Raw genomic sequence first — 27,030 nt, 5'->3', positions numbered from 1 at the left:
TTCGGTCCTTTCAAGACTGTTGGCCCTGTCTACCCTGCAAGGGATATAGACGTGATTATATGTACCCAGTCCGTTGTATAAAGATGTGCTCAATATTTTTTAATGTCGCGATTTCGATTAAGTAGCGCCATCTTTTGACATTTTCCAGAACTTCAAGCGGTTTCATTATGAAAAATTGTAAAATGTTTTCTTTCATGAATATATTCAACATTTGAACATATGAATGATGAATGTTAGCGTCGATCAAAGGATGTGTCATAATATTTCATTATTTAACTCCTTACTTCATATTACAGTTTAAAATTCTAACGTAAATGTCTGTTTGTTTATAAAATTTCCGGTAAAGTGGTTACTCACTTTTATTATTTGAGTAACTTAGGAGTTGACTTACCTACTCGGATTAAATTCTAGAACAATCTTGAGAACACATTAAAATTGATAAATTAAGTCGATTTAATTCTTGAACAGGTATTTCTAAGACTGTTAGCTCTGTCTACCCCGCAAGGGATAAAAACGTGTTTGTATGTATGATGTGCCGTGTGGTTCCCAGCACCAATAAAGAAAATGAGAAAGAATAGGACCACTCCATCTCTTTCCCATGGATGTCGTAAACGGCAACTAAGGAATAGACTTACATACTTGGGATTATTTTTTAGGCGATGGGCTAGCAACCTGTCACTATTTCAATCGCAATTCGGCTTTAAGATAGAATTGATATAAATACTAATAAAATAGCTGAACGTGGCCTATCAGTCTTTGCAAGACTGTTGGGTCTGTCTACCCCGCAAGGGATATAGACGTGATTATATGTATGTATCTTGAAATTCTTCTATCATATAGTTAATTGTATAGCAACCTGTCACTGAATCTCCATCTCTCTTCAAGTCTTGTGAATATTTCGTAAAGTATAACGACGTGTGTTTATACATTACATTTTGTCCAGCCCCTTATACGTTAAAACATAGGTATTTGACGTCTATAAAAACTCACGAGGTAATAAAAATGTTAGGATAACCCACACTTTGATCCATACAAACGTAAAGTAGGGAAGAATTAATGGGATAGGGAAATTCCAGGATAAGTGGAAGTCGATTAAAGTGGTTTCAAAGCGAATTTGCAATGTCTTGTTAACCCTGTACTAAAAAGAAGGGTAATCGATACAAACGTACATACATACATATAATCACACGTAGCTAGCCCATCGCCTAAAAGAATCTCAAGTTTACAAGCCTAATCCTTAGTCGATTTTTACATAGTAGATCGAAGTTACCCGTGTGTTAAATTTCAAAGTTATTGCATTAACAGAACGGAGGTCAGGCCGACACGCTCTTGGCCGCTTTTTTGCTCAATCTCGAGCCACGCACACCAGCTATCAGCGATCCCAAATGATTTCTCAATTACGAAAACTAATTGCGATCACGTGATTGGCATATCGATTTGTTTAGGCCAGTGTTTCTCAAAGTGGATTGCAAGTACCACTCGGGGTACACTGTAGAGATATAGATGGCCCGCGTAAATAAAACCAATAACATACATACAAATTTTTACGTCTATATCCCTTGCGGGGTAGACATTGCCAACAGTCTTGAACAGAACGAACGGTCAAGTTCAGCTGTATGGCTGTATGGCTATATGCCTTTAAGATGGAGTGATTCTATTCTTTAGTGCTGGGCGCAACCAACAGTGCAAAAAAAATATAAACCATGACGTGATTAGCTGACATATCAAAGCAAACCCCAAACCGCTATGCCTAAAGACATTTGGCACGTATGTAGATTTCTTAAAAGTTAACTGTACAAGGTATGTGAAACAATAATGTTTGAGAAACCCTGTCTTCCACCGTACGCCTTACCATGATCGCCTTACTGATTGTGAGAGCCTGGTACTGCCTTTGTAATCTACAAACGGACAGGACTACACTTCTTGTAATTGTTATTGTTTAGAGATGGCATGAAGAGAGTTACGAATGTGGATGAAGCGAAGGTAGTATGCAGAGATCGTGGCAAGTGGTAAGATGTAGTCTCTGCCTACCCCTCCGGGAAAGAGGCGTGATTTTATGAGTGTATGTAATAATAGTAAGCTTTGTTTTTTTTTTTAAATAAATAGCCAAATAGCGCAATGTGGCCTATCAGTCTTTTCAAGACTGTTGGCTCTGTCTACCCTCAAGGGATATAGACGTGATTATATGTATGTATGTTTGTTTTTTTTTCGTCGTAAATGGCCAACTCTAGTGTCAGATTTTTCAGGGCATTGAATTGAGATCTAATTAGTGACAGGTTGCTAGCACATTGCTTAAAAGAAGCACCTGGAGTTTTAAGCCTATCCCTTGATTGACTTTACAATCTGCTGAAGAAGGGAACACACTATGATTTATTCCCTTAGACGCCTTTTGCAACATCCATGGGAACTAGATAGAGTGGTCCTTATCTTATGTGTCGGGAACCACACGGCGAGCTTAATCTATACATATAATAAAATTGTGACTGAGTGATGTCTGTATTTTAAAACAAATTGCCACACATCGATATATATATAATCCAAACTAACATAATAACAAGGATGTGAATTTTAGAATTTCTATCAGTCTGTCTGTATGTTTACACATAACACCAAAACTATTACTCCTATGTGCCCATAAACGCGGTATACTCAAATGTGTTAGGCAAACTTGTGTATACAAAAATTTCTCTTCCCCACCCCTCTAAGGGGGCAATACAGGGGGTCAGCTTTTATGTATTGAGATTTTTGGCCAAAGAAGTCGCCGGTAACAGCTAGCAATTCATATATGAGAGTACAGTACGGTACGCTAACAAACACATATGTACTTACACAATCTAGCGTACATCCATTTGGTTAGAGTCGTGTGACGTCACAGGCCACGTGACTGACACATCCATTTGCCGGCGCGACGTGTGGAGTGTCTCCTATGGGTTCATGGGCGCCTAGTACCTACTTTTAACGTATGAAATCTGGATTGCAATTATATTTTGACGACGAAAACAATACGACAAAAAAATCGATTAAACATACATACATACATACATATGATCACGTCTATATCCCTTGCGGGGTAGACAGAGCCAACAGTCTTGAAAAGACTGAATGGCCACGTTCAGCTATTTGGCTTAATGATAGAACCGAGATTCAAATAGTGACAGGTTGCTAGCCCATCGCCTAAAAGAGGAATCCTAAGTTTATAAGCCTATCCCTTAGTCGCCTTTTACGACATCCATGGGAAAGAGATGGAGTGGTCCTATTCTTTTTTGTAATAGTGCCGGGAACCACACGGCACACGGAAATCGATTAAAATTAAAAAAAATTAACCGTTTGCAGTAACTATCTTTCAGTAAAACGAATAAAAAATATGCGCATATTTCAATATGTGCCGTGTGGTTCCCGGCACCAATATAAAAAAAATAGGACCACTCCCTAACTTTCCCATGGATGTCGTAAAAAGCTTATAAACTTGGGATTCTTCTTTTAGGCGATGGGCTGGCAACCTGTCACTTTTTGAATCTCACTTCTATCGTTAAACCTAACAGCTGTCACATGGCCTGTCAGTCTTTCAATTCTGCCGGCTCTGTCTACCCCGCAATGGAGATAAACGTGATTTTATTAATGAACGAATTTCAATATCCATACATATAAGTATATATAATCCCGCCTTTAACCTTTACGGAGTAGACACCCAACGGACTCGGAAAGATTGAAAGGCTACGTTCAGATGTGTGGGTTAAAATGCAATAAAGATTCAAATAGTGACAGGTTCCTACCTCATCGCCTAAAAGAAGAATCCGAATGAAACAGTTATAGAAACCGCATATCAATCCCGCGGGAACTCCGGGATAAAAAGTAGCCTATATGTTATTCTGGGTCTTCAGCTACCTAGGTACATACCAAATTTCATCGTAATAGGTTCAGTAGTTTTTGCGTGAAAGAGTAACAAACATCCATACTGACCGCCTGACATACTCACAAACTTTCGCATTTATAATATTAGTAGGATTTAGACAATTTTACAACAACTACGTAAGTATTTTGTTTGCCGTGTGGTTCCCGGCACCAATATAAAAAAGAATAGGACCACTCCATAACTTTCCCGTGGATTTCGTAAAAGGCGACTAAGGGATAGACTTACAAACTTGGGACTCTTTTTTAGGCGATGTGCTAGCAACCTGTCACTATTTGAATCTCAATTCTATCATAAAGCCAAATAGCTGAACGTGGCCGTTCAGTCTTTTCAAGACTGTTGGCTCTGTCTACCCCGCCAGGGATATGGACGTGACCATATGTATGTATTTTGTATGACAAGAGCTTCAAACTTATGATTTCTCAGGTTTTTTCTACGAAAGCCAGAAGACAATTTTAAAAGCAGGTATCAACAATTTAAAAATTCCCACACCGTCTATATCCCATATTAAGTTCCCTACAAAAAATGCTTCACACTCCAGCGCACGCGCCTACCATCTGCTCCTTAAGTAAAATAGACTACATTCTCATACTCGACAATTCAGTCTTACCACGTTAACAAGAAGCCTTTACTTATACTGTGACAATAACGGTCAGAAGGCAACAGCTTTTGAACATAGCTAAATATAATTCAGTTAATAAACCTTCAGAGAACCTTTCTGTTGTATGACGAAGTTTTTAGACTGTGGTTAACGGTTTGACGGCACCTGCTGTGACGTCATACGTCAGGTGCGCATGCGAGACGGAAGATTATATACCTGTCTCTTTTAGAGCACCTGTGATCGAACATATACAAAAAAGGTTTACTATTTTTTTTTTATATTTAACTAAACAGACGGTCTTATTGTGCCGTGTAATTGTCGGTAAAAGAATAGGACCACTCTATCTCTTTCCTATAAATGTCGTAAAATGCGACTAAGGGATAGGCGTATAAATTTGGGATTCCTCTTTAAGGCGACAGGCTAGCCACCTGCAGGCTGCACCTAGCACAGCTGAACGAGGCCAATGAGTCTTATTTAGACTGTTGGCTCTGTCTACCCCGCAAGGGATATAGACGTGATTATATGTATGTATGTATGTAATTTTCGGGAGTATAACATTGGACAGCATCTTCTTGTAATGTCGTAGTAAGCGACTAAAGAAGTTAGCTGTTAGTAACACAACCTGCTGATCTTAAAAATTTTGCCAAATCTTTCTTAGTTCTTATAAAAGTTAATGATGGCAAATGTTTATACTTATACTTAAACATACCTACATATAAGCACGTCTTTATCCCATATGGGATAGACAGATCCAGTTTCGAAAAGAATGAAAAGCCTCCATCTGTATAGCTTAATGATGAAAATGAAACTGAGATTCAAATACCTACCTTCAATAATTCTTCTCAAGCCTTCCCCTTGATTGACTTTTACGGCACGGGAAGAGAACCCTTAGTACTCGCACTTAGCCGATTTTTCTACTTTGAAATACAGACCGCTAAAAATATATAGTAGGTCGTTTGCCAGATAAGTACTGATGACAGAATGTAATTTTTTTTACAGACAAACTTTATTCCATCAGTGATCCCGGGATGACTGTACAAGAAAGTTTAAGCTTTTGCAAATCACTGTGAGGTTGATAAGCTTTTTTAGGGTTCCCGCGTGCGAAATGATATCTACGTCCTACCTTCATGCTTTTAACAGAAGCTTCGCGAATTTAGCGTTACTCGTACAAAAGAATAAATTATTTTTTTTGCTAATTCCTCGGGAACTATATTTTTACTGGGATGAGAGTTACCCTATGTCCTTCTCCAGAGTCATATTTAATCCAAATTCTAAGGATGGGTTCAGTATATACCACATGGAAAAGTAACAAACAAACAAACTTAATTTCGCATTTATTATATTAGATGGGATACTAGCTCTTACTCGCGGCTTTGCTGACGCGAATTTAGCAAATTCGCGCAAGAGCTTTAGTTTTTACTGAGATAAAAGGAACCCTTTTTACTTCTTCAGACTCCTTATTATTTACGCGAAATTTCAAGAAGGTTGGTTCAGTAGATAACGCGTAAACGATACTAGGCCACCGATAAAAAATCGTACAATGATAAATTTACAAATAAAAACAAAATCTCTATAAATAATTGATTCGAAGTTTAAAACCGTTTCGAAACTTAAAATGTCGTCAGCTGTGGCATCCTCCAACGGTAAGCTACCAATCAAAATGGCCGCCGTGAACACAGCTTTCCGATTGGCTGACCCGACGAAGGTGGCGTCCGCGCAGCTATTGTTGAAAGCAAAACTTGTTTGTCATTGGTTTTTGTTATGTTTTGTCAAATCTGCGTATGTCATAAACTATCAAGTGTTAAATTTTTTTACAAACAAAGATTCAAATAGTGACAGGTTGCTAACCCATCGCCTTCAATAGGAATCCCAAATTTATAAGAATCCCGATTCCGATCCGATGTAAAACATTCTGCAATAAACAGACGACGAACCTATGCTCCTTTTATCGTGATAAATCGTGGACGAATGCACATTGTCTACATTAAAAAACATGAATGAATGTAAACCAAATTTTTTAATACAAATACTTCGTCAAATAAATAAAGATAAAATAAGTTATGTAATATGTAATAAATATGTAAAGATTCTTGTGTAATTTAAGTTAATTTTCAACAGGCTCTTTGCAATTGAGGTTACGTAGATACCTTTCCTCATCACTGCTGTGGAGTATATCTCCTTGGCCGGGAGTGGATCGAGTCCATCAAAGTAAGAAGCGCCATAAAAACCGGGACTGCGCAAAGAGATATCGGTAAGCCCGTCATTTGTTACCGGCACTGTTTCCATTGTCACACGACACGACGATTGGTGTTTGAAACTTTTGAAATGGTCGTGGGAGTTACGGACGGTTGGGTGACAAGACTTTTTTTATAAATACATATACATACATACATATTTATAAATAAATAGGGCCGTGTGGTTCCCGGCAGTTTAGAATAGGACCACTTCATTTATTTTCCATGATGTCGTAAAAGGCGACTTCAGCGATTCATCTTGTAGGCGATGGGCTAACAACCTGTCACTATTGGAATCTTAATTCCATTATCTAGAGCTAGCTGAACAGCCTATCCCATATTCGCCTTTTACGACATCCATGGGAAACCACGCGGCACCAATAAATTTTATTCACGTTCTTTTGACGTCAACACGTTGACTTGGAATCGTGTGACAATGGACAAACACCGCTTACATTTCACAGTGGTAGTCAGCGGAATAATTTAGCTCTTGTTTAGAGAAACGCTTTCAAATTTTATTCAGAATTCCGCGTCGAGCCATAGTTTAGCACGTGTTTCAGAATATGTTTCGTTTTATTTCGCGCTAACTTTTACCCGCGGTAGCGTTCGAGCTAAATTAGCGCCACCCACAAAATGATAGAGGATTTTCGCAAATACCACTGAAACTATTTTTTTTTACTCTATGTCCTGCTCCAGACTCAAAATTTCAGGAAGATTGCTTAGGTAGATAATGCGTAAAGAGATGACAAACAAACGTACTGTCGCATTTATAATATTCTAGCTGTGCCCGCGACTTCGTCCGCGTGGAATAGTTATTTTGATCATCATTGAAGCCCTCAAGGATGAATAATTTTTCCGGTTTTTTTTTCACATTTCCATTATTTCTTCGCTCCTGATAGTTGCAGCGTGATGTTATATAGCCTAAAGCCTTCCTCGATAAATGGTCTATTCAACGCAAAAATAATTTTTCAATTCGAACCAGTAGTTCCTGAGATAAGCGCGTTCAAACAAACAAACGCTTCAGCTTTATAATATTAGTATAGATTAGTTGGAATTTCGCGTCGTGGCGTCGAGCCATAGTATAATATGTGTTTAAGAATATATTTCGTTTTATTTTACATTCTTATAGAATATGGAATGAACGATATTATTGAAAAAGAAATTATTTAAATTAAACAATTACTTCGCCAATAGATTTTCAAAAAACGACTACGAACTCAAGATAGTCCCTTTCGGCATTTTAGAATAGAATCACCCATATACCTTTTTCCTATTTATATCGTAAAAGGCGACTAAGGGATAGGCTTATAAACTTGGCAAGCAACCTGTCACTATTTAAATCTCAATATCATCATAAAGCCGTACAGCTGAACGTGTTCATTCAGTCTTTTCAAGACTGTTGACTCTGTCTTCCCCGCTATATGTATGTAACTCAAGAAAAGTGCTTTTACCGTGAGGGAAAACATCGTGATTTCATTCAGGCAACTGGATTTGTAACGATATGATCCACCACAGGTTAGGTTCCCCTGCAAATGATGCGGAGGCCAAATAGGAGTCGCTTCGTGTAAAAACCTGACTCACCCAATCCAGGATCCATGGTCAAAGGCGTACCCCGGGCTCCTCTCCAGAGTGGTGAGGATGCAACCGGGACAATAGCCAGGAAGAGGAGAAGTAACTCAAGAAAAGTCGCGTTCAAAAGATGTACCTATAGGTATAATAGATAGATAGATAAAACTCTTTATTGCACAATAAGAGTAAAACATACAAAACAGCACAAAACAGATAAGAGATGGTAATTACGGATTTATTGCTAATGCAATCTCTTCCAGTCAACCTTTGGGTGGAAGGAAACCAAACAGGAGATCGGCGTTGGCGCAGAGCGAGATAAATAAATGTTTAAACATAATAAAATGCACACAGAATATATATCTACATATAAATACGCATAAATACGGATAAATACATAATAATAATAGTTTGGATTACGGACTTGCCCAGTTCTTCACATGAAAAAAACCCGAATCAATTCAGCATCGTTATTTTCACGGCGTATTGAATTTTTATAATGACATGTCTTTGAAACAAGCGGGGTCTTCGTACAGCTATAATTATTAAAGCGTTGTAAGATTGTGTCAATATAGGTACATAACTTTCCGTGTGGTTTCCGGCACTAAAGGGATAGGACAACGCGATCTCTTTCCCATGGATGTCGTAGAAAGCGACTATAGGAATAGCAGCACATTGATTTGGGCAAGCTTTCATTCCGATCTGACAGCTAAGAAAAAAAGATAGTGGGGGCTAGCTGCTTCTCTTACGAGTACCATTTACATTCAAAATTTAAAGTCAACGTTTAAGTAAGAATGTTTGTAAGTAAATGCTTTATTGTTCACTAAAGGAGTACCTACATTACAAACTAGCTATGCCCGCGACTTCGTTCGCGTAGAATAGTTATTTTGGGTATCATTGAAGCCCTCAAGGATGAATAATTTACCCCGTTTTTTCACATTTTCCATTATTTCTTCGCTCCTAATAGTTGCAGCGTGATGTTATAAGCCTTCCTCGATAAATGGTCTATTCAACACAATAAGAATTTTTCAATTCGAACCAGTAAGTAGTTCCTGAGATTAGCGCGTTCAAACAAACAAACTCTTCAGCTTTATAATATTAGTATAGATAAAAACAATTCAGTACAAAGGCGGGCTTATCCCTAAGTGGGAATCCTTCCAGCCAACCTGACCTTTAAATTTTTCTTGGGCTTTTACTATTTGGATCCTGATTCTATCATTTTAAACTATACAGCTGAACGTGGCCTCACAGGATTTTCAAGAAAGTTTACTCTGTCTACCTCGTGAGGGATAAAAACGTGATTGTTAGTATACAAATGAGAAATAACCTAATTTGCTAATTGTCGATATAAGCGTATTCAAAAGCAAAGTTTCAGAAAACTTTAATTCTATCAATAGCATTGTGTACCCATCGACTGAGTGAACAAAAGAGAAGTAGGTGTCCCCGAGAGACTCGATTCAGTGCCTTTGTAGCCTTATTTATAGAATTTCAATACGAAACTTTGGTAGCAAATTAGTGTATTGTTAGAGTTGTTCAACTGTTTAAAATAGTTTTGCGTTTTTTTTTTCAGTTCAAACATTTTATTAGTGAATATAGTTAATAGACTTATTGAAAGGTTAAAATATTTTTTACCCTTTTCAAGTCTTTTTTTTTATAAATATACGGGACAAATTACACAGATTGAGTTAGCCTCGAAGTAAGTTCGAGACTTGTGTTACGAGATACTAACTCAACGATACTATATTCTATAATAAATACTTATATAGATAAACATCCCAGACCTAGGCTTTTTATTATATCTTTCTTTTTATATTTTTATACTTCGTTAGTTTGAATATATTAAAATATCAGACCGATGCAAAAAAATGCTGGTTGTAAATACCAATCAAGGGAAAAGGCATTCATTTATTCGAAGAGCCGTCAAATTTGAATCCCAATTAAGCCATACATCTCTACGTGGCCTTACAGTCTCTTCAAGACTGTTGACTCTGTCTATCCCGTAAGGGATAAAGTCTTGATTGTTTATGTATGCACAAAATATAGCACTTACTTATATTATTATATATGTATATCCGCCTTTGCTCATCATTACCTATGTTATTTTTCTGTTTTTCTTTTTCTTATGGTGCAACAAAGAGTCTATCTATATACTCGTATAGCACTCACGTATATTATTTTATACATATATTCTAATATAAACTGCTGACAATTCATTTATCAAAATTGATGCACACGATAAAAGTGTAATCTGTTTCATTCTATTTCATTTAAAATTCAAACGATCCTATATCCATAGACCTAACAAGATACGAACACGGCAAAAATGTGTTTTCATCTCTTTATGTGTAATTTAGTTCATTACGTATAAAGAGATATTCATACGAAAAATCACGCGTCTTTCCCAGAGGGATAGGCAGAAACTCCATTTTACCACTTGCCGCGATCTCTGTGTATTTCATATATCTGGGCTCTCCTTTAGTGGCCTTTTACTAAATTGAGCAAAAAACCACACGACATCCCAGTTGGGTTCTCACCTCTCTGGAGAGGATGCACCTTTGACCACGATCGTGAATTGGGTAAGTCAGGTATTTAGGTGTTTATTTAGGCGGGTAAAAGCAAGTTTGAAAGTTATAGGACGAATCACACATAATATATACCTAAACTGACATGTCTATCGTTGCACAACTCTGTGGCAGCAGTAAAACCGCCGTAAACCGGTTTCATGTGCAATCTTCCATCCCGCTCGCACACTATACCCCATTTGAATTATTAAACTTTTATAACCGTCGCATGCGTACTTTAATGCATTTGATTTGTCCGTTTTACGTACGATAATGGCGGGAATTACTAATGTGTGCTACTCGTCGTATGTACTGCCTCTGTCTACTGCGAATTTGGCCGCGTGGAATTATTAATTTGGTCAATATATTAATGTACAAAAGTCAATCAAGGAAAAGGCTACAATTTCAACCCGTGACAAAATTACAGCTTTTTATTATTAAGGTCTCTGAGCGTTGTACTACTGTGATTACGGGCACTGGTGACATCTGTGACGTCACACGTCATCAGCCAATCATCGTTAAGAATACGACGCGCTCAACCAATAGCGGGGAACAGCGTTTTCATCGATTGGATTGGCATGGATTGGAATAAAACTTTATTGGCAAATTAAAAGATCTAAGCGCAAAGATTTAAATATAAATATAGATAAAAAAAAAACTTCTTAATACAACCTCTGACTCAATATTTGAAACTGAATCATCCTGTAGCCGCTGTACCCAAGGGTGGCGGAAGATATGACGGCCTCTGTGGCGCAGCGGTAGTACGCTTGTCTGTGGCATCGGAGGTCCCGGATTCGAATCCCGGCCAGGGCATGATGAGAAAAGAAATATTTCTGATTGGCCTAAGGTCTTGGATGTTTATCTCTATAAGTATGTATTATAAAATATAGTATCGTTGAGTTAGTATCTCGTAACACAAGTCTCGAACTTACTTCAAGGCTAACTCAATCAGTGTAATTAGTCCCTTATATATTTATTTATTTATCTTCCCTTTGGTGGCGTTCGATACCGAATCATCGCTTCTGCTACCATTATGTAAGAATTCTTCTTTAAATTTGGAGCCCTCAAAAAAACATCATTACCAATTATTTGACATAAACTTTTATACACAAGCGAAGTTGCGAACGATAGTTAGTATCAAAAACTGTCCGAAAACCATAATACCGATTCTCGCAACCCAATACGTTAAATTAAGCCTAATCTGTGTCGGTTTAACACATAAATTTGGCTTTGATGTTATGCCAATAATTACTGAGGCGACCACAAACGGGCGGTCAAATATTGCATACACAGAATTCAATATTACATTGATGTTATTAAAATTAATTAGTATCTAATAATTAGCTGTGCCCCCGACTTCGTCCGCGTGAATAGTTATTTTAGGCATCATTGAAGCTCTCAAGGATGGATAATTTTTTCAAGGTTTTTTTTTTACATTTTCCTTTATTTCTTCGCTCCTAATAGTTGCAGCGTGATATTATTTAGCCTAAAGCTTTCCTCGATAAATAGTCTATTCAACACAAAAATAATTTTTCAATTTGAACCAGTAGTTCCTGAGATTAGCGCGTTCGAACAAACAAACTCTTCAGCTTTATAATATTAGTATAGATTAATGTCGCGGTTAGTATTAAGCAGTGAACGTGCTGTTAAAAGCGAGTTGAACAGATTCAAATCTTACCAATGCCACGAATAAATTACTCTCCAGATTAAAACAAATTCTCTTAAGGTGAGGTACATAAAATAAAATAAAAATAAAATGTAAGAAATCCCGGTTTATTCAGGCATCTGAATGCGAAACTGCGATCCAATTTGGATCAGGTTCTTTGCGGAGGTCAAAAGTACCCGAAACCGCCGAGCTTGCATGAAGAGAGTTATGAATGTGGATGAAGCGAAGGAAGTATGCAGCGATCGTGGCAAGTGAAAAGATGTAGTCTCTGCTTACCCCTCCGGGAAAGAGGCGTGATTTTATGTATTATATGTATGTATGTTGCGGAGGTCAGACGGGAATGGCCTCTTGTAAAACCTGTTTTTCATGAAACGAAAATAATATAAACGGTAAAAAATATATGTAACTGAGTAAATTTCCATGCTATAAAGATATAACAAACAAACAAATGAATACAATCCTAAATGTATCAAATCATTATTTCCAATATTTGCTAATTAAATTGGCTGACCAGATTTTCAGAGCGTGATTAGTTTGTACAAATTGCTGGTACAGGCGAATTAGACAAAAATTAATAAACATATAACATTTTTATCCCTCACGGTGCAGACAGAGCAAAAATTCTCAAAATGCCTGAAAGGCCACGTTCAGCTATATGGCTTGGTGATGTGGGCAGCCACTAAGAAATATTTGTTTTAAATTCCCGCGGGAACGGGATTTCTCGATTAACACTGGCGAAGCCGTGGACACTCTAATTTAAAATAGAACTTATAATCTAAATAAAACTTTTCCCAACGACAAGACAAAATATTTCTTAAAAAAAAAAGACTTCTGTCTGCCCCGTAAAGAATGACGACGTATATGTATGCGACTGTACCACCATCAGATTGTGAACGTTAGCGACAAATTGAATTAAAATCACGTTTATTTTGCAATATTTACCAGGTGTAGGTATATCAATGTTTGACATTTAGTTAATTAAATTGAGGTTAGTTCGTTAAATGTTTGTTTTAGGTAAAAGTTGTGTTAAAACAATGATGAATTTTATCTATTTCGAAAAGTGGGCGAGTGTTGAATGAGTAGAGGGTAAGTTTCTGTGGGACCCAGGTTTGATCTTCTTGCGACTCTATTCTTGTGTATATTAGTTTAAATGCTAACCTGTGATGTTATGGTAAAACGTCTCAGGTAAGGGAGATGAGAGATCATTTATGAATCCATAGAATGACTACAACCTTTGTGGCGCAGCGGTAGTGCGCTTGTCTGTGACACCGGAGGTCCCGGGTTCGAATCTCGGCCAGGGCATGATGAGACACGAACTTTCTCTAATTGGCCTGGGTCTTGGATGTTTATCTATATAAGTTTTTATTATAAAATATAGTATCGTTGAGTTAGTATCTCGTAACACAAGTTTCGAACTTACTTCGAGGCTAACTCGATTAGTTCTTTGTATATATCTGTCCGCAGTCCGCTGACTTGTTCAGGATCCAAGATCAAAGTTGAGGTGAGGATGTAACCGGGACTCATATCAAGATAAAGAAATATACAAGTACAACGTTCCTTTACAGTTGAAGTTTGTAATAGATTTTTAGTATGTCTAACATTGAGCTGGATCACCACTATTTTAGCCACATAGGAAACCTACGTCAAAGAACTCAGTCGCCCACCACACAACTCTCCAATTTAATTACTGAACGAGCGTAAAATAGAATGAACAAAAGTTGTAAAGCGAGAATTATATGGATATGTGTGAGGTTCCGGAAGTTATAAATAAATTTAAAAAAGGAATTTAAAAAAATAAATATATAAAAATATTAATAAATTTCGTAAAAGGCGACTATGTATAGCCTTATAAACTTGGAATTATTCTTCGAGGCGAAGCAACCTGTAACTATCTGAATCGCAATTCCATCATTAAGTGTATGGCTTAATGAACTCAGCATCAAGAACGTGGCCATTCAGTCTTTTCGAGATTGTGGGCTGTGTCTATCCCAGTCAGTCAAAGATTAAGACGTACAACATGTATGTATGTTTGGAAAAGGTTTAAAAAAACAAGAATAATTAAATATTCGCAAGTCTAAGGTTCGCGCGATCTTACTACTGAGCCCTAAAATGGCGTTGCTTTGTCTCCCATTTTTCATTTCCCGTCAAATGCCGCGTCGTAAGGCATAGACTTACAGTAAACAGCGACTCGTGTGAGTAGGGACTTAGGGCATTCTTAACCGCCTTCAAAAAAGGTGTTTCTTAATTTGACCTGTATATATGTATGTTTGTTTGTCAGTGATTATCTCGCGTTTCGCTTAACCGAAGAAGAATATAAATAACTAGCGGCCGCCCGCGACTACGTCCGCATGAAAACCCTTTCAATATGTTATTCTGGGTCTTCAGCTTCCTACATACCAAAATTCATCGTAATCGGTTCAGTTAGTTTTTGCGTGAAACTGTAACAAACATCCATACTGACATCCTGACATACAAACTTTCGTATTTATAATATTAGTAGGATGTTCTTAGCTTATGTAGTCATCACAGCGACCCATTACTCCATATCCGACCGATTGTGTTGACAAAGAAATGAACAATCAAATATTTTGCGTTCGCCTGTACTCGCGGAGAAATTAGTTCCGTCTTCAATTTAACGCGAATGTATTTATTGTACTCCTTCAGGGGCGGCAAATTTGATTTCGGAATTTGAATTGTTATGGACGGGTAATAGCTGGGGAAATAATATGTCTGTCTGGCTTTGGTGAAATTGTGTTGGGTATTGATTGAGTGCCGTGTGGTTCCCGGCCACAATAGAAAATAGCATAGGACTAGTCCATCTCTTTTCCACGGATGATGTCTTAAAGACGACTAGGGGATTGGCTTATTAACTTGGGATTCTTCTTTTAGGCGATGGGCTAGCAACCTGTGACTGTTTGAATCTCATTTCTATCATTAAGCTAAACAGCTGAAGGTGGCCTGTCAGTCTTTTTAAGACTCTTGGCTCTGTCTATCCCGCAAGGGATATAGACGTGATTATTATGTTTGTCTTATTGATAAAAAAGTCTAGTCTACTCTTTTGGATCAAATATTAAAAAAGTGTCATTAATGTGTCTTTTAAAACACAGTGTGATAATTTTTTATGCATACATACATACATATAATCACGACTTTATCCCTTACGGGGTAGACAGAGCCAACAGTCTTGAAAAGACTAGGCCACGTTCAGCTGTTTGGCTTAATCATAGAATTGAGATTACAGCAAACACAAGTAATATATAAATGAGGCGTCTCTTTATTGTCACATAGCAAAACTCATATCAATTACTTTCAAAGTCGGTAAAAATCACCAATTCTATACACAGTACTCATATCAATAGATTACAATAAACCAACAAGAACAAATCCCTGCATTTAAAACTTAACAATTGAATTTCAAGTCTATATCAAACTAATACGGTCTAAAATTGCTTGAAATATTTTAATACCATTGATATAGTAACGGATAGACACGCCCGCGGCCAAATGGTCAAAGGAATGGTGTAAATATGGGTTTTTCTCGGCTTATTTGAATATTATTATTGATGGGTAGGTTTGTTTTAGTCTTGGGTCTATATTTTGGTCCGATATTTTTTCTTTATACATAAATAGGCTTAAGGAAAAATAAAATTATGTTATTACGTTAGTTTATAAACTGTATTAATGCTGATTTGATAGCAAACAAAATATATATTTACTTTAGAGCAATACGCTGATTTTCAGTGATGACCTAAGACATTCAGGCAACAATGCAACGGGCAAGGTAGAGAAAATAGTCAAGAAGAGACTGCAGGACCATGTATGTAAGCTGTATAGGTTGTTGATGAAATTCAGATTCAAAAGGCGATATATCGCCCTATAAGAAAAATCCCAATTTTAATTTTAACTTTCGGATATCTGAGACTTTGACCTTAGAGCCTTTTGACTATAAAGCATTGTCCACCCCGTGAGCGATAAAGACGTCACATTAAGGTAGAAACTTGTTTATTTTTTATACATACATACATATAATCACGTCCATATCCCTTGCGGGATAGACAGAGCCAACAGTCTTGTAAAGACTGATAGGCCACGTTCAGCTATTCGGCTTTAAGATAGAATTGAGATTCAAATAGGGACAGGTTGCTAGCCCATCGCCTAAAAAAGAAACCCAAGTATATAAGCCTATCCCTTAGTCGCCTTTTACGACATCCATGGGAAAGAGATGGAGTGGTCCCATCCTTTTTTGTATTGGTGCCGGGCACCACACGGCATTTATTTTTTAAGGTTATACTAAATTGTAATGCTAAATGTAAAGTTATCCCAAACAAATGACAGGCGAATCCACATTGTAACCGAAGAGATAAGATAGCGAGGGACGAAAACATTTGTATTATTGACAGCCATTACTGTTGTTACTCGATCGAAACTCACTCGGTACTATTACATACATACATAATAATATGGTCACATCTATGTCCTTTGTGGGGTAGAAAGAGCCAACAGTCTTGAAAAGACTGATCGGCCACGTTCAGCTATTTGGGTTAATGATAGAATTGAGATCCAAACAATTACAATGCTCAGAATTATTATTTGGACGATTCGTTACCATAAGGCATTATCTGACAGTCGGAATCGAGATTTAAATGTTCTGGTGTGAATCGTGCCGTGTGGTTCCCGGCACCAATACAAAAAAGAATAGGACCACTCCATCTCTTTCCCATGGATGTCGTAAAAGGCGACTAAGGGGTAAGCTTACAAACTTGGGATTCTTCTTTTAGGCGATGGGCTAGCAACCTGTCACTATTTGAATCTCAATCCTCTCTTAAAGCCAAATAGCTGAACGTGGCCCATCAGTCTTTACAAGACTGTAGGCTCTGTCTACCTCGCAAGGGATATAGACGTGATTATATGTATGAATGAATCGAGTGAGAACCAGTAGTAGGCCGCGGGTTCTCTGCGGTTTTGGCGGCACTCGACATTAGTCTTATTAGTTAGAATTAGATAGACGGTATGCGGTGCAAATATACGGAAATCCAATAGACGACGGGTAGGTAGGTACAAATGACGCTCGGAATCTCCAAGTTCGAATCAAATTTAGTGTCTCTTATTCAAATTAGTTACCTATCTTTGTAACATAACTTCTGACATTTTAGAATAGTAAACACTCCGTATTTTTCCCGTGGATGTCGTGAGAGACGACTAAGGGAATAACATAGTCTCTGCCTGCCCCTTTGAGAGAGAAGTACTGATCATTAAAGATTAGATTAGAGAATTAAACTGAAATTAAAATCACTCTTCTTGCCACGATCCCTGCATACTTTTTTCGTTTCATCCATTCATAACTCTCTTAATGTAAGCTCGTCATTTTCGGGTATCTTTCGCCATAGACTGGCATATTAAAATTACATCTACCTATACTAATATTATAAAGCTGAAGAGTTTTTTTGTTTGTTTTTTTGAACGCGCTAATCTCAAGAACTACTGGTTCGAATTGAAAAATTCTTTTCGCGTTAAATAGACCATTTATCGAGGAAGGCTTTAGGTTATATAACATCACGCTGCAACTATAAGGAGCAAAGAAATAATGGCAAATGTGAAAATAACGGGGGAAAATATTCATCCTTGAGGGCTTCAATAATGCCCGAAATAACTGTTACACGCGGACGAAGTCGCGGGCACAGCTAGTAGATATATAATATAAGGACTCCAAAATTTCCAATAGACTGAAGCCCTGCACATAATTCAGTGGATAATCGTGATATTCATTGCACATTTACATTTGATTCTTGACATGTACTCTAAGTCCCGGATTGCAAGGAATTACAAGTTAATCCTATTTAGGAGACTCTACACCTGAAAACTTACAAGTTGGTGATTTTACTCATTTGAAAATTCACTTCCTCATTGACTTACATTTTTAAAACTAACACGCAAATCAACATCTTACAGTACCGTAGCATGACACGCGCGACGCCGTTTTTATCGCGAGAAGAACAGCGATATAAACAGCTATAATATTCCGTAAGTGGGTTAGTGTTAGTCCCGGTACATCCCTCACCTTTCTGGAGAGCCTAGCCTAGATTGAGTCAGAATTTTCTCCTGTAAAGGTCAGTGCCGTGTGGTTCCCGGCACCAATAAAAAAAAGAATAGGACCACTCCTTCTCTTTCCCATGGATGTCGTATAAGGCGACTAAGGGATAGGTTTATAAACTTGGGATTCTTTTAGGCGATGGGGTAGCAACCTGTCACTATTTGAATCTCAATTCTAGCATTAAGCCAAATAGCTGAACTTGGCCATTCAGTCTTTTCAAGACGTGACCATATGTATGAAGGGAAGATCTTCCGCCAGGCTAGGTGTAAAGCCTGGGGAACCGCGGCTCCGACGATGCCACGTCGGAGGTTGTATATATGTTCCAATCCGTGAAATCTCTGCTTGCGCGATTTAGACTTTTCACTGCTTTTGACTGATAGCGTCGCGTCATTTTGTTTTTGTGACTTGTAGCGCAGATATGTCGTATAGTGTATACTGTGCTAGTCCAAATCAAAAATGTATGTATATCTCTTACATCAATATTTAAATTAACAATAAACATATGCCCCGCCCACGGTAACGTTACCCGTTACAAATACCGGGATCCTACACAATTACGGGAATTACCGCTGATAAATATTTGATCGGTATGACCCGGATGTATGGCGGAACCTTTGGGAGGTTGCTACACACGGCTCAGAAGGATGATGAGCATGCTTGCTGAACAATACACTCAAACGTTATGTTTGTATTCGAAATATTTGACCTGGAGTGAGAACTGGCTCATTCAACTTCAAGAAAAAAAAATGGTTTGGATGGTATGTGTATACATTATATGTTTTTAATGCAGTAAGTTTCGAACCGTTGGTCTGATTATGATGATATTTGGTAAACACACTTGGTAATGCTTCCAGCATTAAGTCCGCTAATTGTGCTATACATTTGTATTTTGTGCAATGAAGTTTAAATAAATAAATAAATACATAGGAGATGTTAAGTACTACAATTTTCAAGCTTGAAAATCATCGATATTGTTTCGAGATTTTGCAAAAAAAATAATGATGATGTCAAATTAGATGACTGTGGTACAGCTGAACGTGGCCTATCAGTCTTTTCGGAGCTGTTAGCTCTGTCTACCCCACAAGGGATATAGATGTGATTATATGTATTAATGTAGTACAGAGGTTTTTTACGAGTTGTTAAAAATAATTTGAATCTCAATTCTATCATTAAGCCAAATAGCTGAACGTGGCCTTTCAGTCTATTCAAGACTGTTGGCTCTGTCTACCCCGTAAGGGATATAGACGTGATGATATGTATGTATGTATGTATGTTAAAAATAATTTCAAGGTCGACGTTCGTGCCAAACGATACGTTATATTTCATTTATAAGGAATAGAAAATGCGTTTTAACCGAAAGAGAAATAATAAATACATAAATAATAAATATATACAGGACAAATTACAAAGATTGAGTTAGCCTCGAGGTAAGTTTGAGACTTGTGTTACGAGATACTAACTCAACGATACTATATTTTATAATAAATACTTATATAGATAAACATCCGAGACCCAGGCCAATCAGAAAAAGTTCTTTTCTCATCATGCCCTGGCTGGGATTCGAACCCGGGACCTCCGGTGTCACAGACAAGCGTACTACCGCTGTCAAATAATAGAGCACCTAAGATCAATGTTTATCGTTAAGTTAGTATTTCGTAACACAAGTCTCGAACTTACTTCAAGGCTAGCTTTGTCTGTGTAATTTGTCCGGTATATATTATTTACGAAGCGTAATTGAGTTACTTTTTCCAACACTATATTGGCTAGATATTCTTCACAACCGTGTGTCTCAAAGAGGCTTTTTATGATATTAAAGGAGCATTATTTAAAGAAACATTTTGATTAATTCCCTGACGTCAGCTCGCTGTATTTGCTTACCAACCAGCTCGGATTTAATTTCCTGTGGACTGAAAAAGATAACAAGATTAAATTAATAAGAAAAAAGTATATTTTATAATACAAATAATATCATCATAATTTGTGATCAAATGATTATTATTTATAACAATGTCATGTCGTACGGTGCTTTTTCTTCGTCTTTCCCATGGATGTCGTAAAAGGCGACTAAGGGATAGGCTTCTAAACTTGGGATTCTTTTAGGCGATGGGCTAGCAATCTGTATATATGTATCTGAATTTCAATTCTATCCTTTATTAAAACAGCTAAACAAGGCCTGTCAGTATTTTCTAGACTTTTGGATTTGTCTGTCAAGTTCAATAAAACTGTTGTCACTGACGTGATTTTATGGGTATGGATGTATGTCAAACAGTTTTATGTACCTACTTCGTGATTATTTTTAGCGCCATCTATTGAGAAACTTCTGTACAGACTATCGAACCGATTTTGATGCCTAACGATACTGACAATTGTACTCGTATTAACTTTTGTCTATGTTACTATCAAATTTAATTAAAATCACGTTACAAACATACACACCCACAAAATATAGTTTATAGACACTCCTTTTGTGGCTCGTGGGGTAATAAAATAAAAAACTTACAACACCAATAAATACATTAAAGTGTTTATGACAAACAATGTCATAAATCGGGCCTATTTTGAAACACACAATCCAATATCGGTTACGTATAGAAATTATTAACGAGTAAATGTATTTATTTCTGTAGTCGACTTATAGTGACGTTTCGACGACAAATATGTTGAAGTAGTGAGGGTAATTTTCGATTTTACTTTAGAATAGGTTCGCGACGTTTTCCCTCACCATAAGAGCAAAACAGGTTGACTAAGCAGATATACAAGGAGAGTGTGGAGGGAAAGGTCGGAGTGGGAAGACCTAGACGAACGTATCTAGATCAAATTAAGGACGTCCTGGTAAAGGGTCAGGTCAAAAGTACCCGAAACCGCCGAGCTTGCATGAAGAGAATTATGAATGTGGATGAAGCGAAGGAAATATGCAGAGATCGTGGCAAGTGGAAAGAGGTAGTCTCTGCCTACCCCTCCGGGAAAGAGGCGTGATTTTATGTATGTATGTATGTATGTATAAGAGCAAAAGGGCCAGGTCAAGAGTACCCGAAACCGCCGAGCTTGCATGAAGAGAATGTGGATGAAGCGAAGGAAATATGCAGAGATCGTGGCAAGTGGTAAGAGGTAGTCTCTGCCTACCCCTCCGGGAAAGGGGCGTGATTTTATGTATGTATAAAAGCATCGGTTAGTATTCAAACTAATGTACATAATTTTGAAAAGAGTCATTGGTACATGGTCGAGGACTTGAACCTGTGCCTTTCTGCGAATCGCGCATTTTAACCGGGCACCTTTACCGATTCGACCACCGATGCTTTAGGGTACGACTTACGGGGTAGACAGAGCCAACATTTGCCACGATCTAACTAGGTCTAGGTCATAATTCTCTTCATGCACGCTCGGCGGTTTCGGGTACACTTGACGGACCATTTGCCAGGACGTCGTATGCGTAATGAAGTTAAAGAGGTCATATACTATGTCACTAACGTGTAAATTAATTTTCAGATGAGCAACTTTTTGATAATTTACATATCACTTGTCAGCGTTATAAGTACAAACGCGGGTAATGACACCAACAAGACTTTACATGAACTGGAGAAACAAAAAAGTGAACTTTTCATTGAAATCCAAAAAGCTATCGAAGACAGCGCTCAAGCTTTACAGAAAAGCAATGATACCAAAGCTATCACTGGTCTAGAATATCTAAAAGAACTGCAGCAACAGTTCAATGAGAGCGTCATTGAAAACGAAATCAATGAAGCAGCTAAAAACTTTACGAGTCGCAGGAACCAACCCAGGTATATACAGAAAGGCAAGGTTCAATTGGACTTGTTCGACATAGCGACTCTCTTCAACAATAAGAAAAAAGTGAAAGTGCCTACAGCAGAGAGAGACAGGAATCAGCTTCTAATGAGAAAAAGGCTTGAGGAATGGATGCGTGAAAGGGAAAGGGAGAGAAAGAATAGGGCTTTGATATTACAGCAACAACGGTTCAAATTTGAGAATTGCCCGGCCGAGGGGCACTCGAAGCGGAAGAAAAAGAAGAAGAAAACTAGGAGGTTTAACGGGAAACATGTTGAAGGTGGGGAGGCTGCTCGAGGTGGTCGCAATGGTACTGCCAATGTTACTGAGAAAGATGGCCGTCGGTATTACGGCGAGGACGGCGAGGACGGTGCAGCCTATGGGGCTGGGAGACCAGGGAGACCTGGAAGGTCTGGGAAAGGCAGATCTGGGAAAGGGGGAGAACCCGGGGAACCAGGGGAACCTGGGACCAATTCGCGATCAGCGGAGGATGGTGACGACGGACAGGATGGTGAAGGTGGTAAAGGTGGTAAAGGAGGTAAAGGGGGTAAAGGAGGTGGTAAGGGAGGTGGTAAGGGAGGTAACGGGGGTAAGGGAGGTGACTATTTTGAGTCAACAACTCTACCTCGTCGCGTTCAAGATTGTATAGAAAAAGAAGAGGAAAAGAGGAAGGAGAGACGTTTAAAAAAACTCCAACGTAGAGTTAAGTACCCGTGCTGTAGGAAATGCTGTAAATTTTCATATTTAGGATGTTTGTGAATGGAGGATTTCATTAAATGATTAATTGGGTTATTGTGAAACACCAACAAAGCAAAATTTCATTAAATTCGATGTCATTTCGTCGACCCACCGCGAAAAAACGAAGTGTTATAAGTTTGACGTGCCTGTCTGTGGTATAGTAGCTCCCGAAAGAATGAACCGATTTGACTTAGATTTTTTTTATGTTTTTAAGATAAATTAGCTATTTAGCTACGTTTGATGTAAATCGGTCTAAGATGGCCTCTGCCATAAACGGATTTAGTTTATCAGTGCCGTGTGGTTTCCGGCTAATTAGAATAGAATCACTTCATATCGTCCCCATGGATGTCGTAAAAGCGACTAAGGGATAGGCTTACAAACTTGGGATTCTTTTTTAGGCGATGGGTTAGCAACCTGTCACTATTTGAATCTCAATTCTATCATTAAGCCAAAAAGCTGAACGTGGCCATTCAGTCTTTTCATGACTGTTGGCTCTGTCTACCCCGCAAGGGATATAGAAGTGACCTTATGTATGTATGTATTCAATACACAGGCCTATCAAAGAAAGTTCCTTGGTCATCATGCCTTGGTTGGGATACGAACCCGGGACCCATTTTGTTACAGACAAGTGCACTAACGCCGTCAATGATAAGTGGAAAAATGTAGTCTCTGCCTACCCTTCCGGGGAAGAGGCGTGATTCAGTAAGCCGAAATATTGCTTTGGACATTCAATAGGCTGCGTCCATGAAGCCTTTTACTAGAACGTCATTAAGATTTTAACACTTTTGCAAGCAGTCACATTTAGTTCGTTAAGAAATATTGAGTTTTCATAAGATATTCTGACTTTGTAATGTTGTGGCTATAGAAACCGCGGAAATATTTTAGACAAAATTATTTTAACATTAAAAATTACTTAAAATTAAATTACTTTTAACTGTTAATCTTTCACTGTTAAATTGTGAACCGATTTTAATGAAATTTTGTATGACTGTACTTAATTATCTGAGGTCAAACATACACATGAAGTATTCTATGTTTTTATGTTTCTTTAAATTTCAAGACGAGAATTTGATCAGTTTTTTAACTGTGAAGAAAACAAAGTATATGCATACATATAATCACGTCTTCATATCTTACGGGGTAGACAGAGTCAACATTTTCGCAAAGACTATATAAGTTGGAATAAAATAAAATAAGGTGCCGTGTGGTTCCCGGCACCAATAAAAAAAAATAGGACCACTACATCTCTTTCCCATGGATGTCGTAAAAGGCGACTAAGGGATAAGCTTACAAACTTGGGATTATTTTTTAGGCGATGGGCTAGCAACCTGTCACTATTTGAATCTCGATTCTATCATTAAGCCAAACAACTGAACGTGGCCATTCAGTCTTTTCAAGACTGTTGGGTCTGTCTTCCCCGCAAAGGATATAGACGCGACCATATGTATGTATAAATTAAAAAAATATTCTGAATTTAAATAAGCGCTCGTGGCCCCGCGTCGCTTTAAAAGTCACCAATCGCAAATCCGATAAAAGTGGATAATCTAATATCGATAAAATAATCGGTGCGCACTGCCCGCGGCACTAATTGATGGTAAGTGGTGACCGGAACGATTAGACGAGTTGGCTCCGATAAATATTCGATTCGACTTGAGATTATAATTTTACCGATTAACGGAATGAGACTTCTTTCATCTATAAATAGTCTTAATGTAGGTAGTATAGTATATTAGTGCCATGTGGTTCACAGCACCAATAAAAAAAGGAATAGGACCACTCCTCTTAACCGTGGATGTCGGAAAAGGCGACTAAGGGAATTAACTCATTCATAGATAGCTATTTTAGGCGATATTAGGTCAAGCTGACGCACCGCACTATCAAATTTATCGATAATCCGTCACATCACTAGCCTATCAATCTCTGCGTTAAGCTGATATCAATCAATTTTGAAGTATAAGGGCGTGTTCACTTTGCATGTGTTTAGTGCGAGTGGTTAGTGTTTAGTTATTCGGTTCAATAAGACTTTGTAGTGTTGAGTAATCACTCAATCGGTTTAATCAAACCTAATACGTTTTTATAAGTTTAAGAAGTAAGTTGATAGAAGAAGGTGTATTAGAACGTATGTTGATCCAATCATAGACTTTGAGGACAAGTCAAGTCAAGTGCCGTGTGGTTCCCGGCACTAATAGAAAAAGAATAGGACCACTCCATCTCTTTCCCATGAATGTCGTAAAAGGCGACTAAGTGATAGGCTTATGAACTTGGGATTCATCTTTTAGGCGATGGGCTAGCTACCTATCACTATTTGAGTCTCAATTCTTATTAAAGCCAAATAGCTGAACGTGGCCTGAAGAAAAACTGTTGGCTCTGTCTACCCCGCAAGGGATATAGACGTGACCATATGAATGAAAATCATTTTACGTACTTTATAAACGGCGTCGCGGGTAACATGCAGGGGTAGGCCAACGTGGAAGCATTTAATACATGTGAAATGTTTTCTTAAACGAAACCAGGATACATCACTAGTTTCAGAACAAAACATTAATTGTACACTACAATTCTTTGAAAGAAACAAAGTTATTTACTTTGTCAAAGGTTTAACTGTTGGCCGCAGCGGTCCTTTTGTTTCGAATGCGGAACCTTGTCTGAGTAAGACTTGAAGAAGTTGCTGACTAAGGAACTTTATTGAGTTTTAGGGGTCTGTAGGTATGGAATAAAATATATATATTTAAAACTATTATGTCAGTCAGTGGTTGTCTGACTGCCGAAGTTCTAGTGATTCGAAACTACTGGACAAAGAAGTGACATTTCCTTAGAAATATTTAACAAAATGTTCGCTTATTCCCTGAGTCGCGTTTTACGGTATCCCTAGGAAAGAGATTCTAAAGCGCTGGAAACCACACGCCACTAAAAAGGCGAAAAATAGACATGGCGGATACTAATAAGTCATGTGCTCAGCTCCGTTTATAGCATGTGCTCCTATTAGAGGAACACTGCACTGATTTTTACGAACTTATTAATACGACGACGACGAGGGGTCTTCCCAAACTCCTTGTGCAGGAGTTGGAGCGAGTGGTCAGGGTCTTTTTACCCTCTTCACTGGTTTCATCGCTGCCTACGGCTGTAGGCAGGTCAATGGGGCGGCCGTGGCGGCCTGGGTCATCTTCTTCTATCTTCTGGGAGTTCCCATCGGCGGCGGCGTCGTCACTGAGCGACGACGTCTGCCGCAAGGCAGCGAGGTGAGGGCTTCACGCGACGGTCCGGAGGGCGGGCGTGGAGCGGCGCGATGCCGCGCAGGTGGGCGTGCGATGATGCGTCCGCCCTCTCAAACATCTTCGTGGCCAGCCTGGCCACAAAGTCGTCTAGGCCCTCCCACTTCAAGTCCCTGAGGATTGTCGAGTTCCTCACGTAGCGCGGGGCTCCGACGACTGCTCTGAGACTGAGGTTCTCCTGGGCTCTGAGTCTTCTTCTGTTGGTCTCAGAGCAGTAGGCGTACCACGCCGGGGCCGCATACGTGAGGCGGGATCTGACATATGTTCGGTAGATCCCGAGCTTCGTCCTCAGGGGGAGGCTGGAGGAGAGGACTGCGTAGAGCTTCCCCCTGGCTGCCTTGGTCTTCGCAACGACGTCTCCCACGTGCTTCTTGAACGTGAGACGCCGATCTATGGTAACTCCCAGATATTTGACATGTGGCCGCCACGGCACCGATTCGCCGAGCAGTCGCAGTGGAGGCGGGTGGGGTCTTGTCCCCGTCATGATAGCTTGTGTCTTGCCGACGTTCACCGAGAGCCTCCATTTGGAGAGCCAGCCCGGCAGAGCCTCGAGTGTGGGCTGCAGCCTCTTGGCGGCGTACAGCGGGCGGATAGACGACGCGTAGTAC

General features: G+C 38.7%; 1 protein-coding gene across 1 annotated transcript in view; it reads left to right on the top strand.

Annotated features, from left to right (window-relative positions):
- Nucleotides 1-23,171, top strand: part of LOC132903500 (keratin, type I cytoskeletal 9-like) — a 68,366-nt gene extending 45,195 nt beyond the window's left edge. Inside the window, exon 3 of the mRNA XM_060951909.1 lies at nucleotides 22,116-23,171. Within this exon, the coding sequence (XP_060807892.1) occupies nucleotides 22,116-23,171 (1,056 nt within the window). The remainder of the gene's footprint in view (nucleotides 1-22,115) is intronic.
- Nucleotides 23,172-27,030: the final 3,859 nt, after the last annotated feature.

This window comes from Amyelois transitella, chromosome 27, assembly GCF_032362555.1.
Source record: "Amyelois transitella isolate CPQ chromosome 27, ilAmyTran1.1, whole genome shotgun sequence".
NCBI lineage: Eukaryota > Metazoa > Arthropoda > Insecta > Lepidoptera > Pyralidae > Amyelois > Amyelois transitella.
The sequence above is the reverse complement of the archived record's forward strand: the minus strand, read 5'-3'. Positions and strand labels throughout refer to the sequence as shown.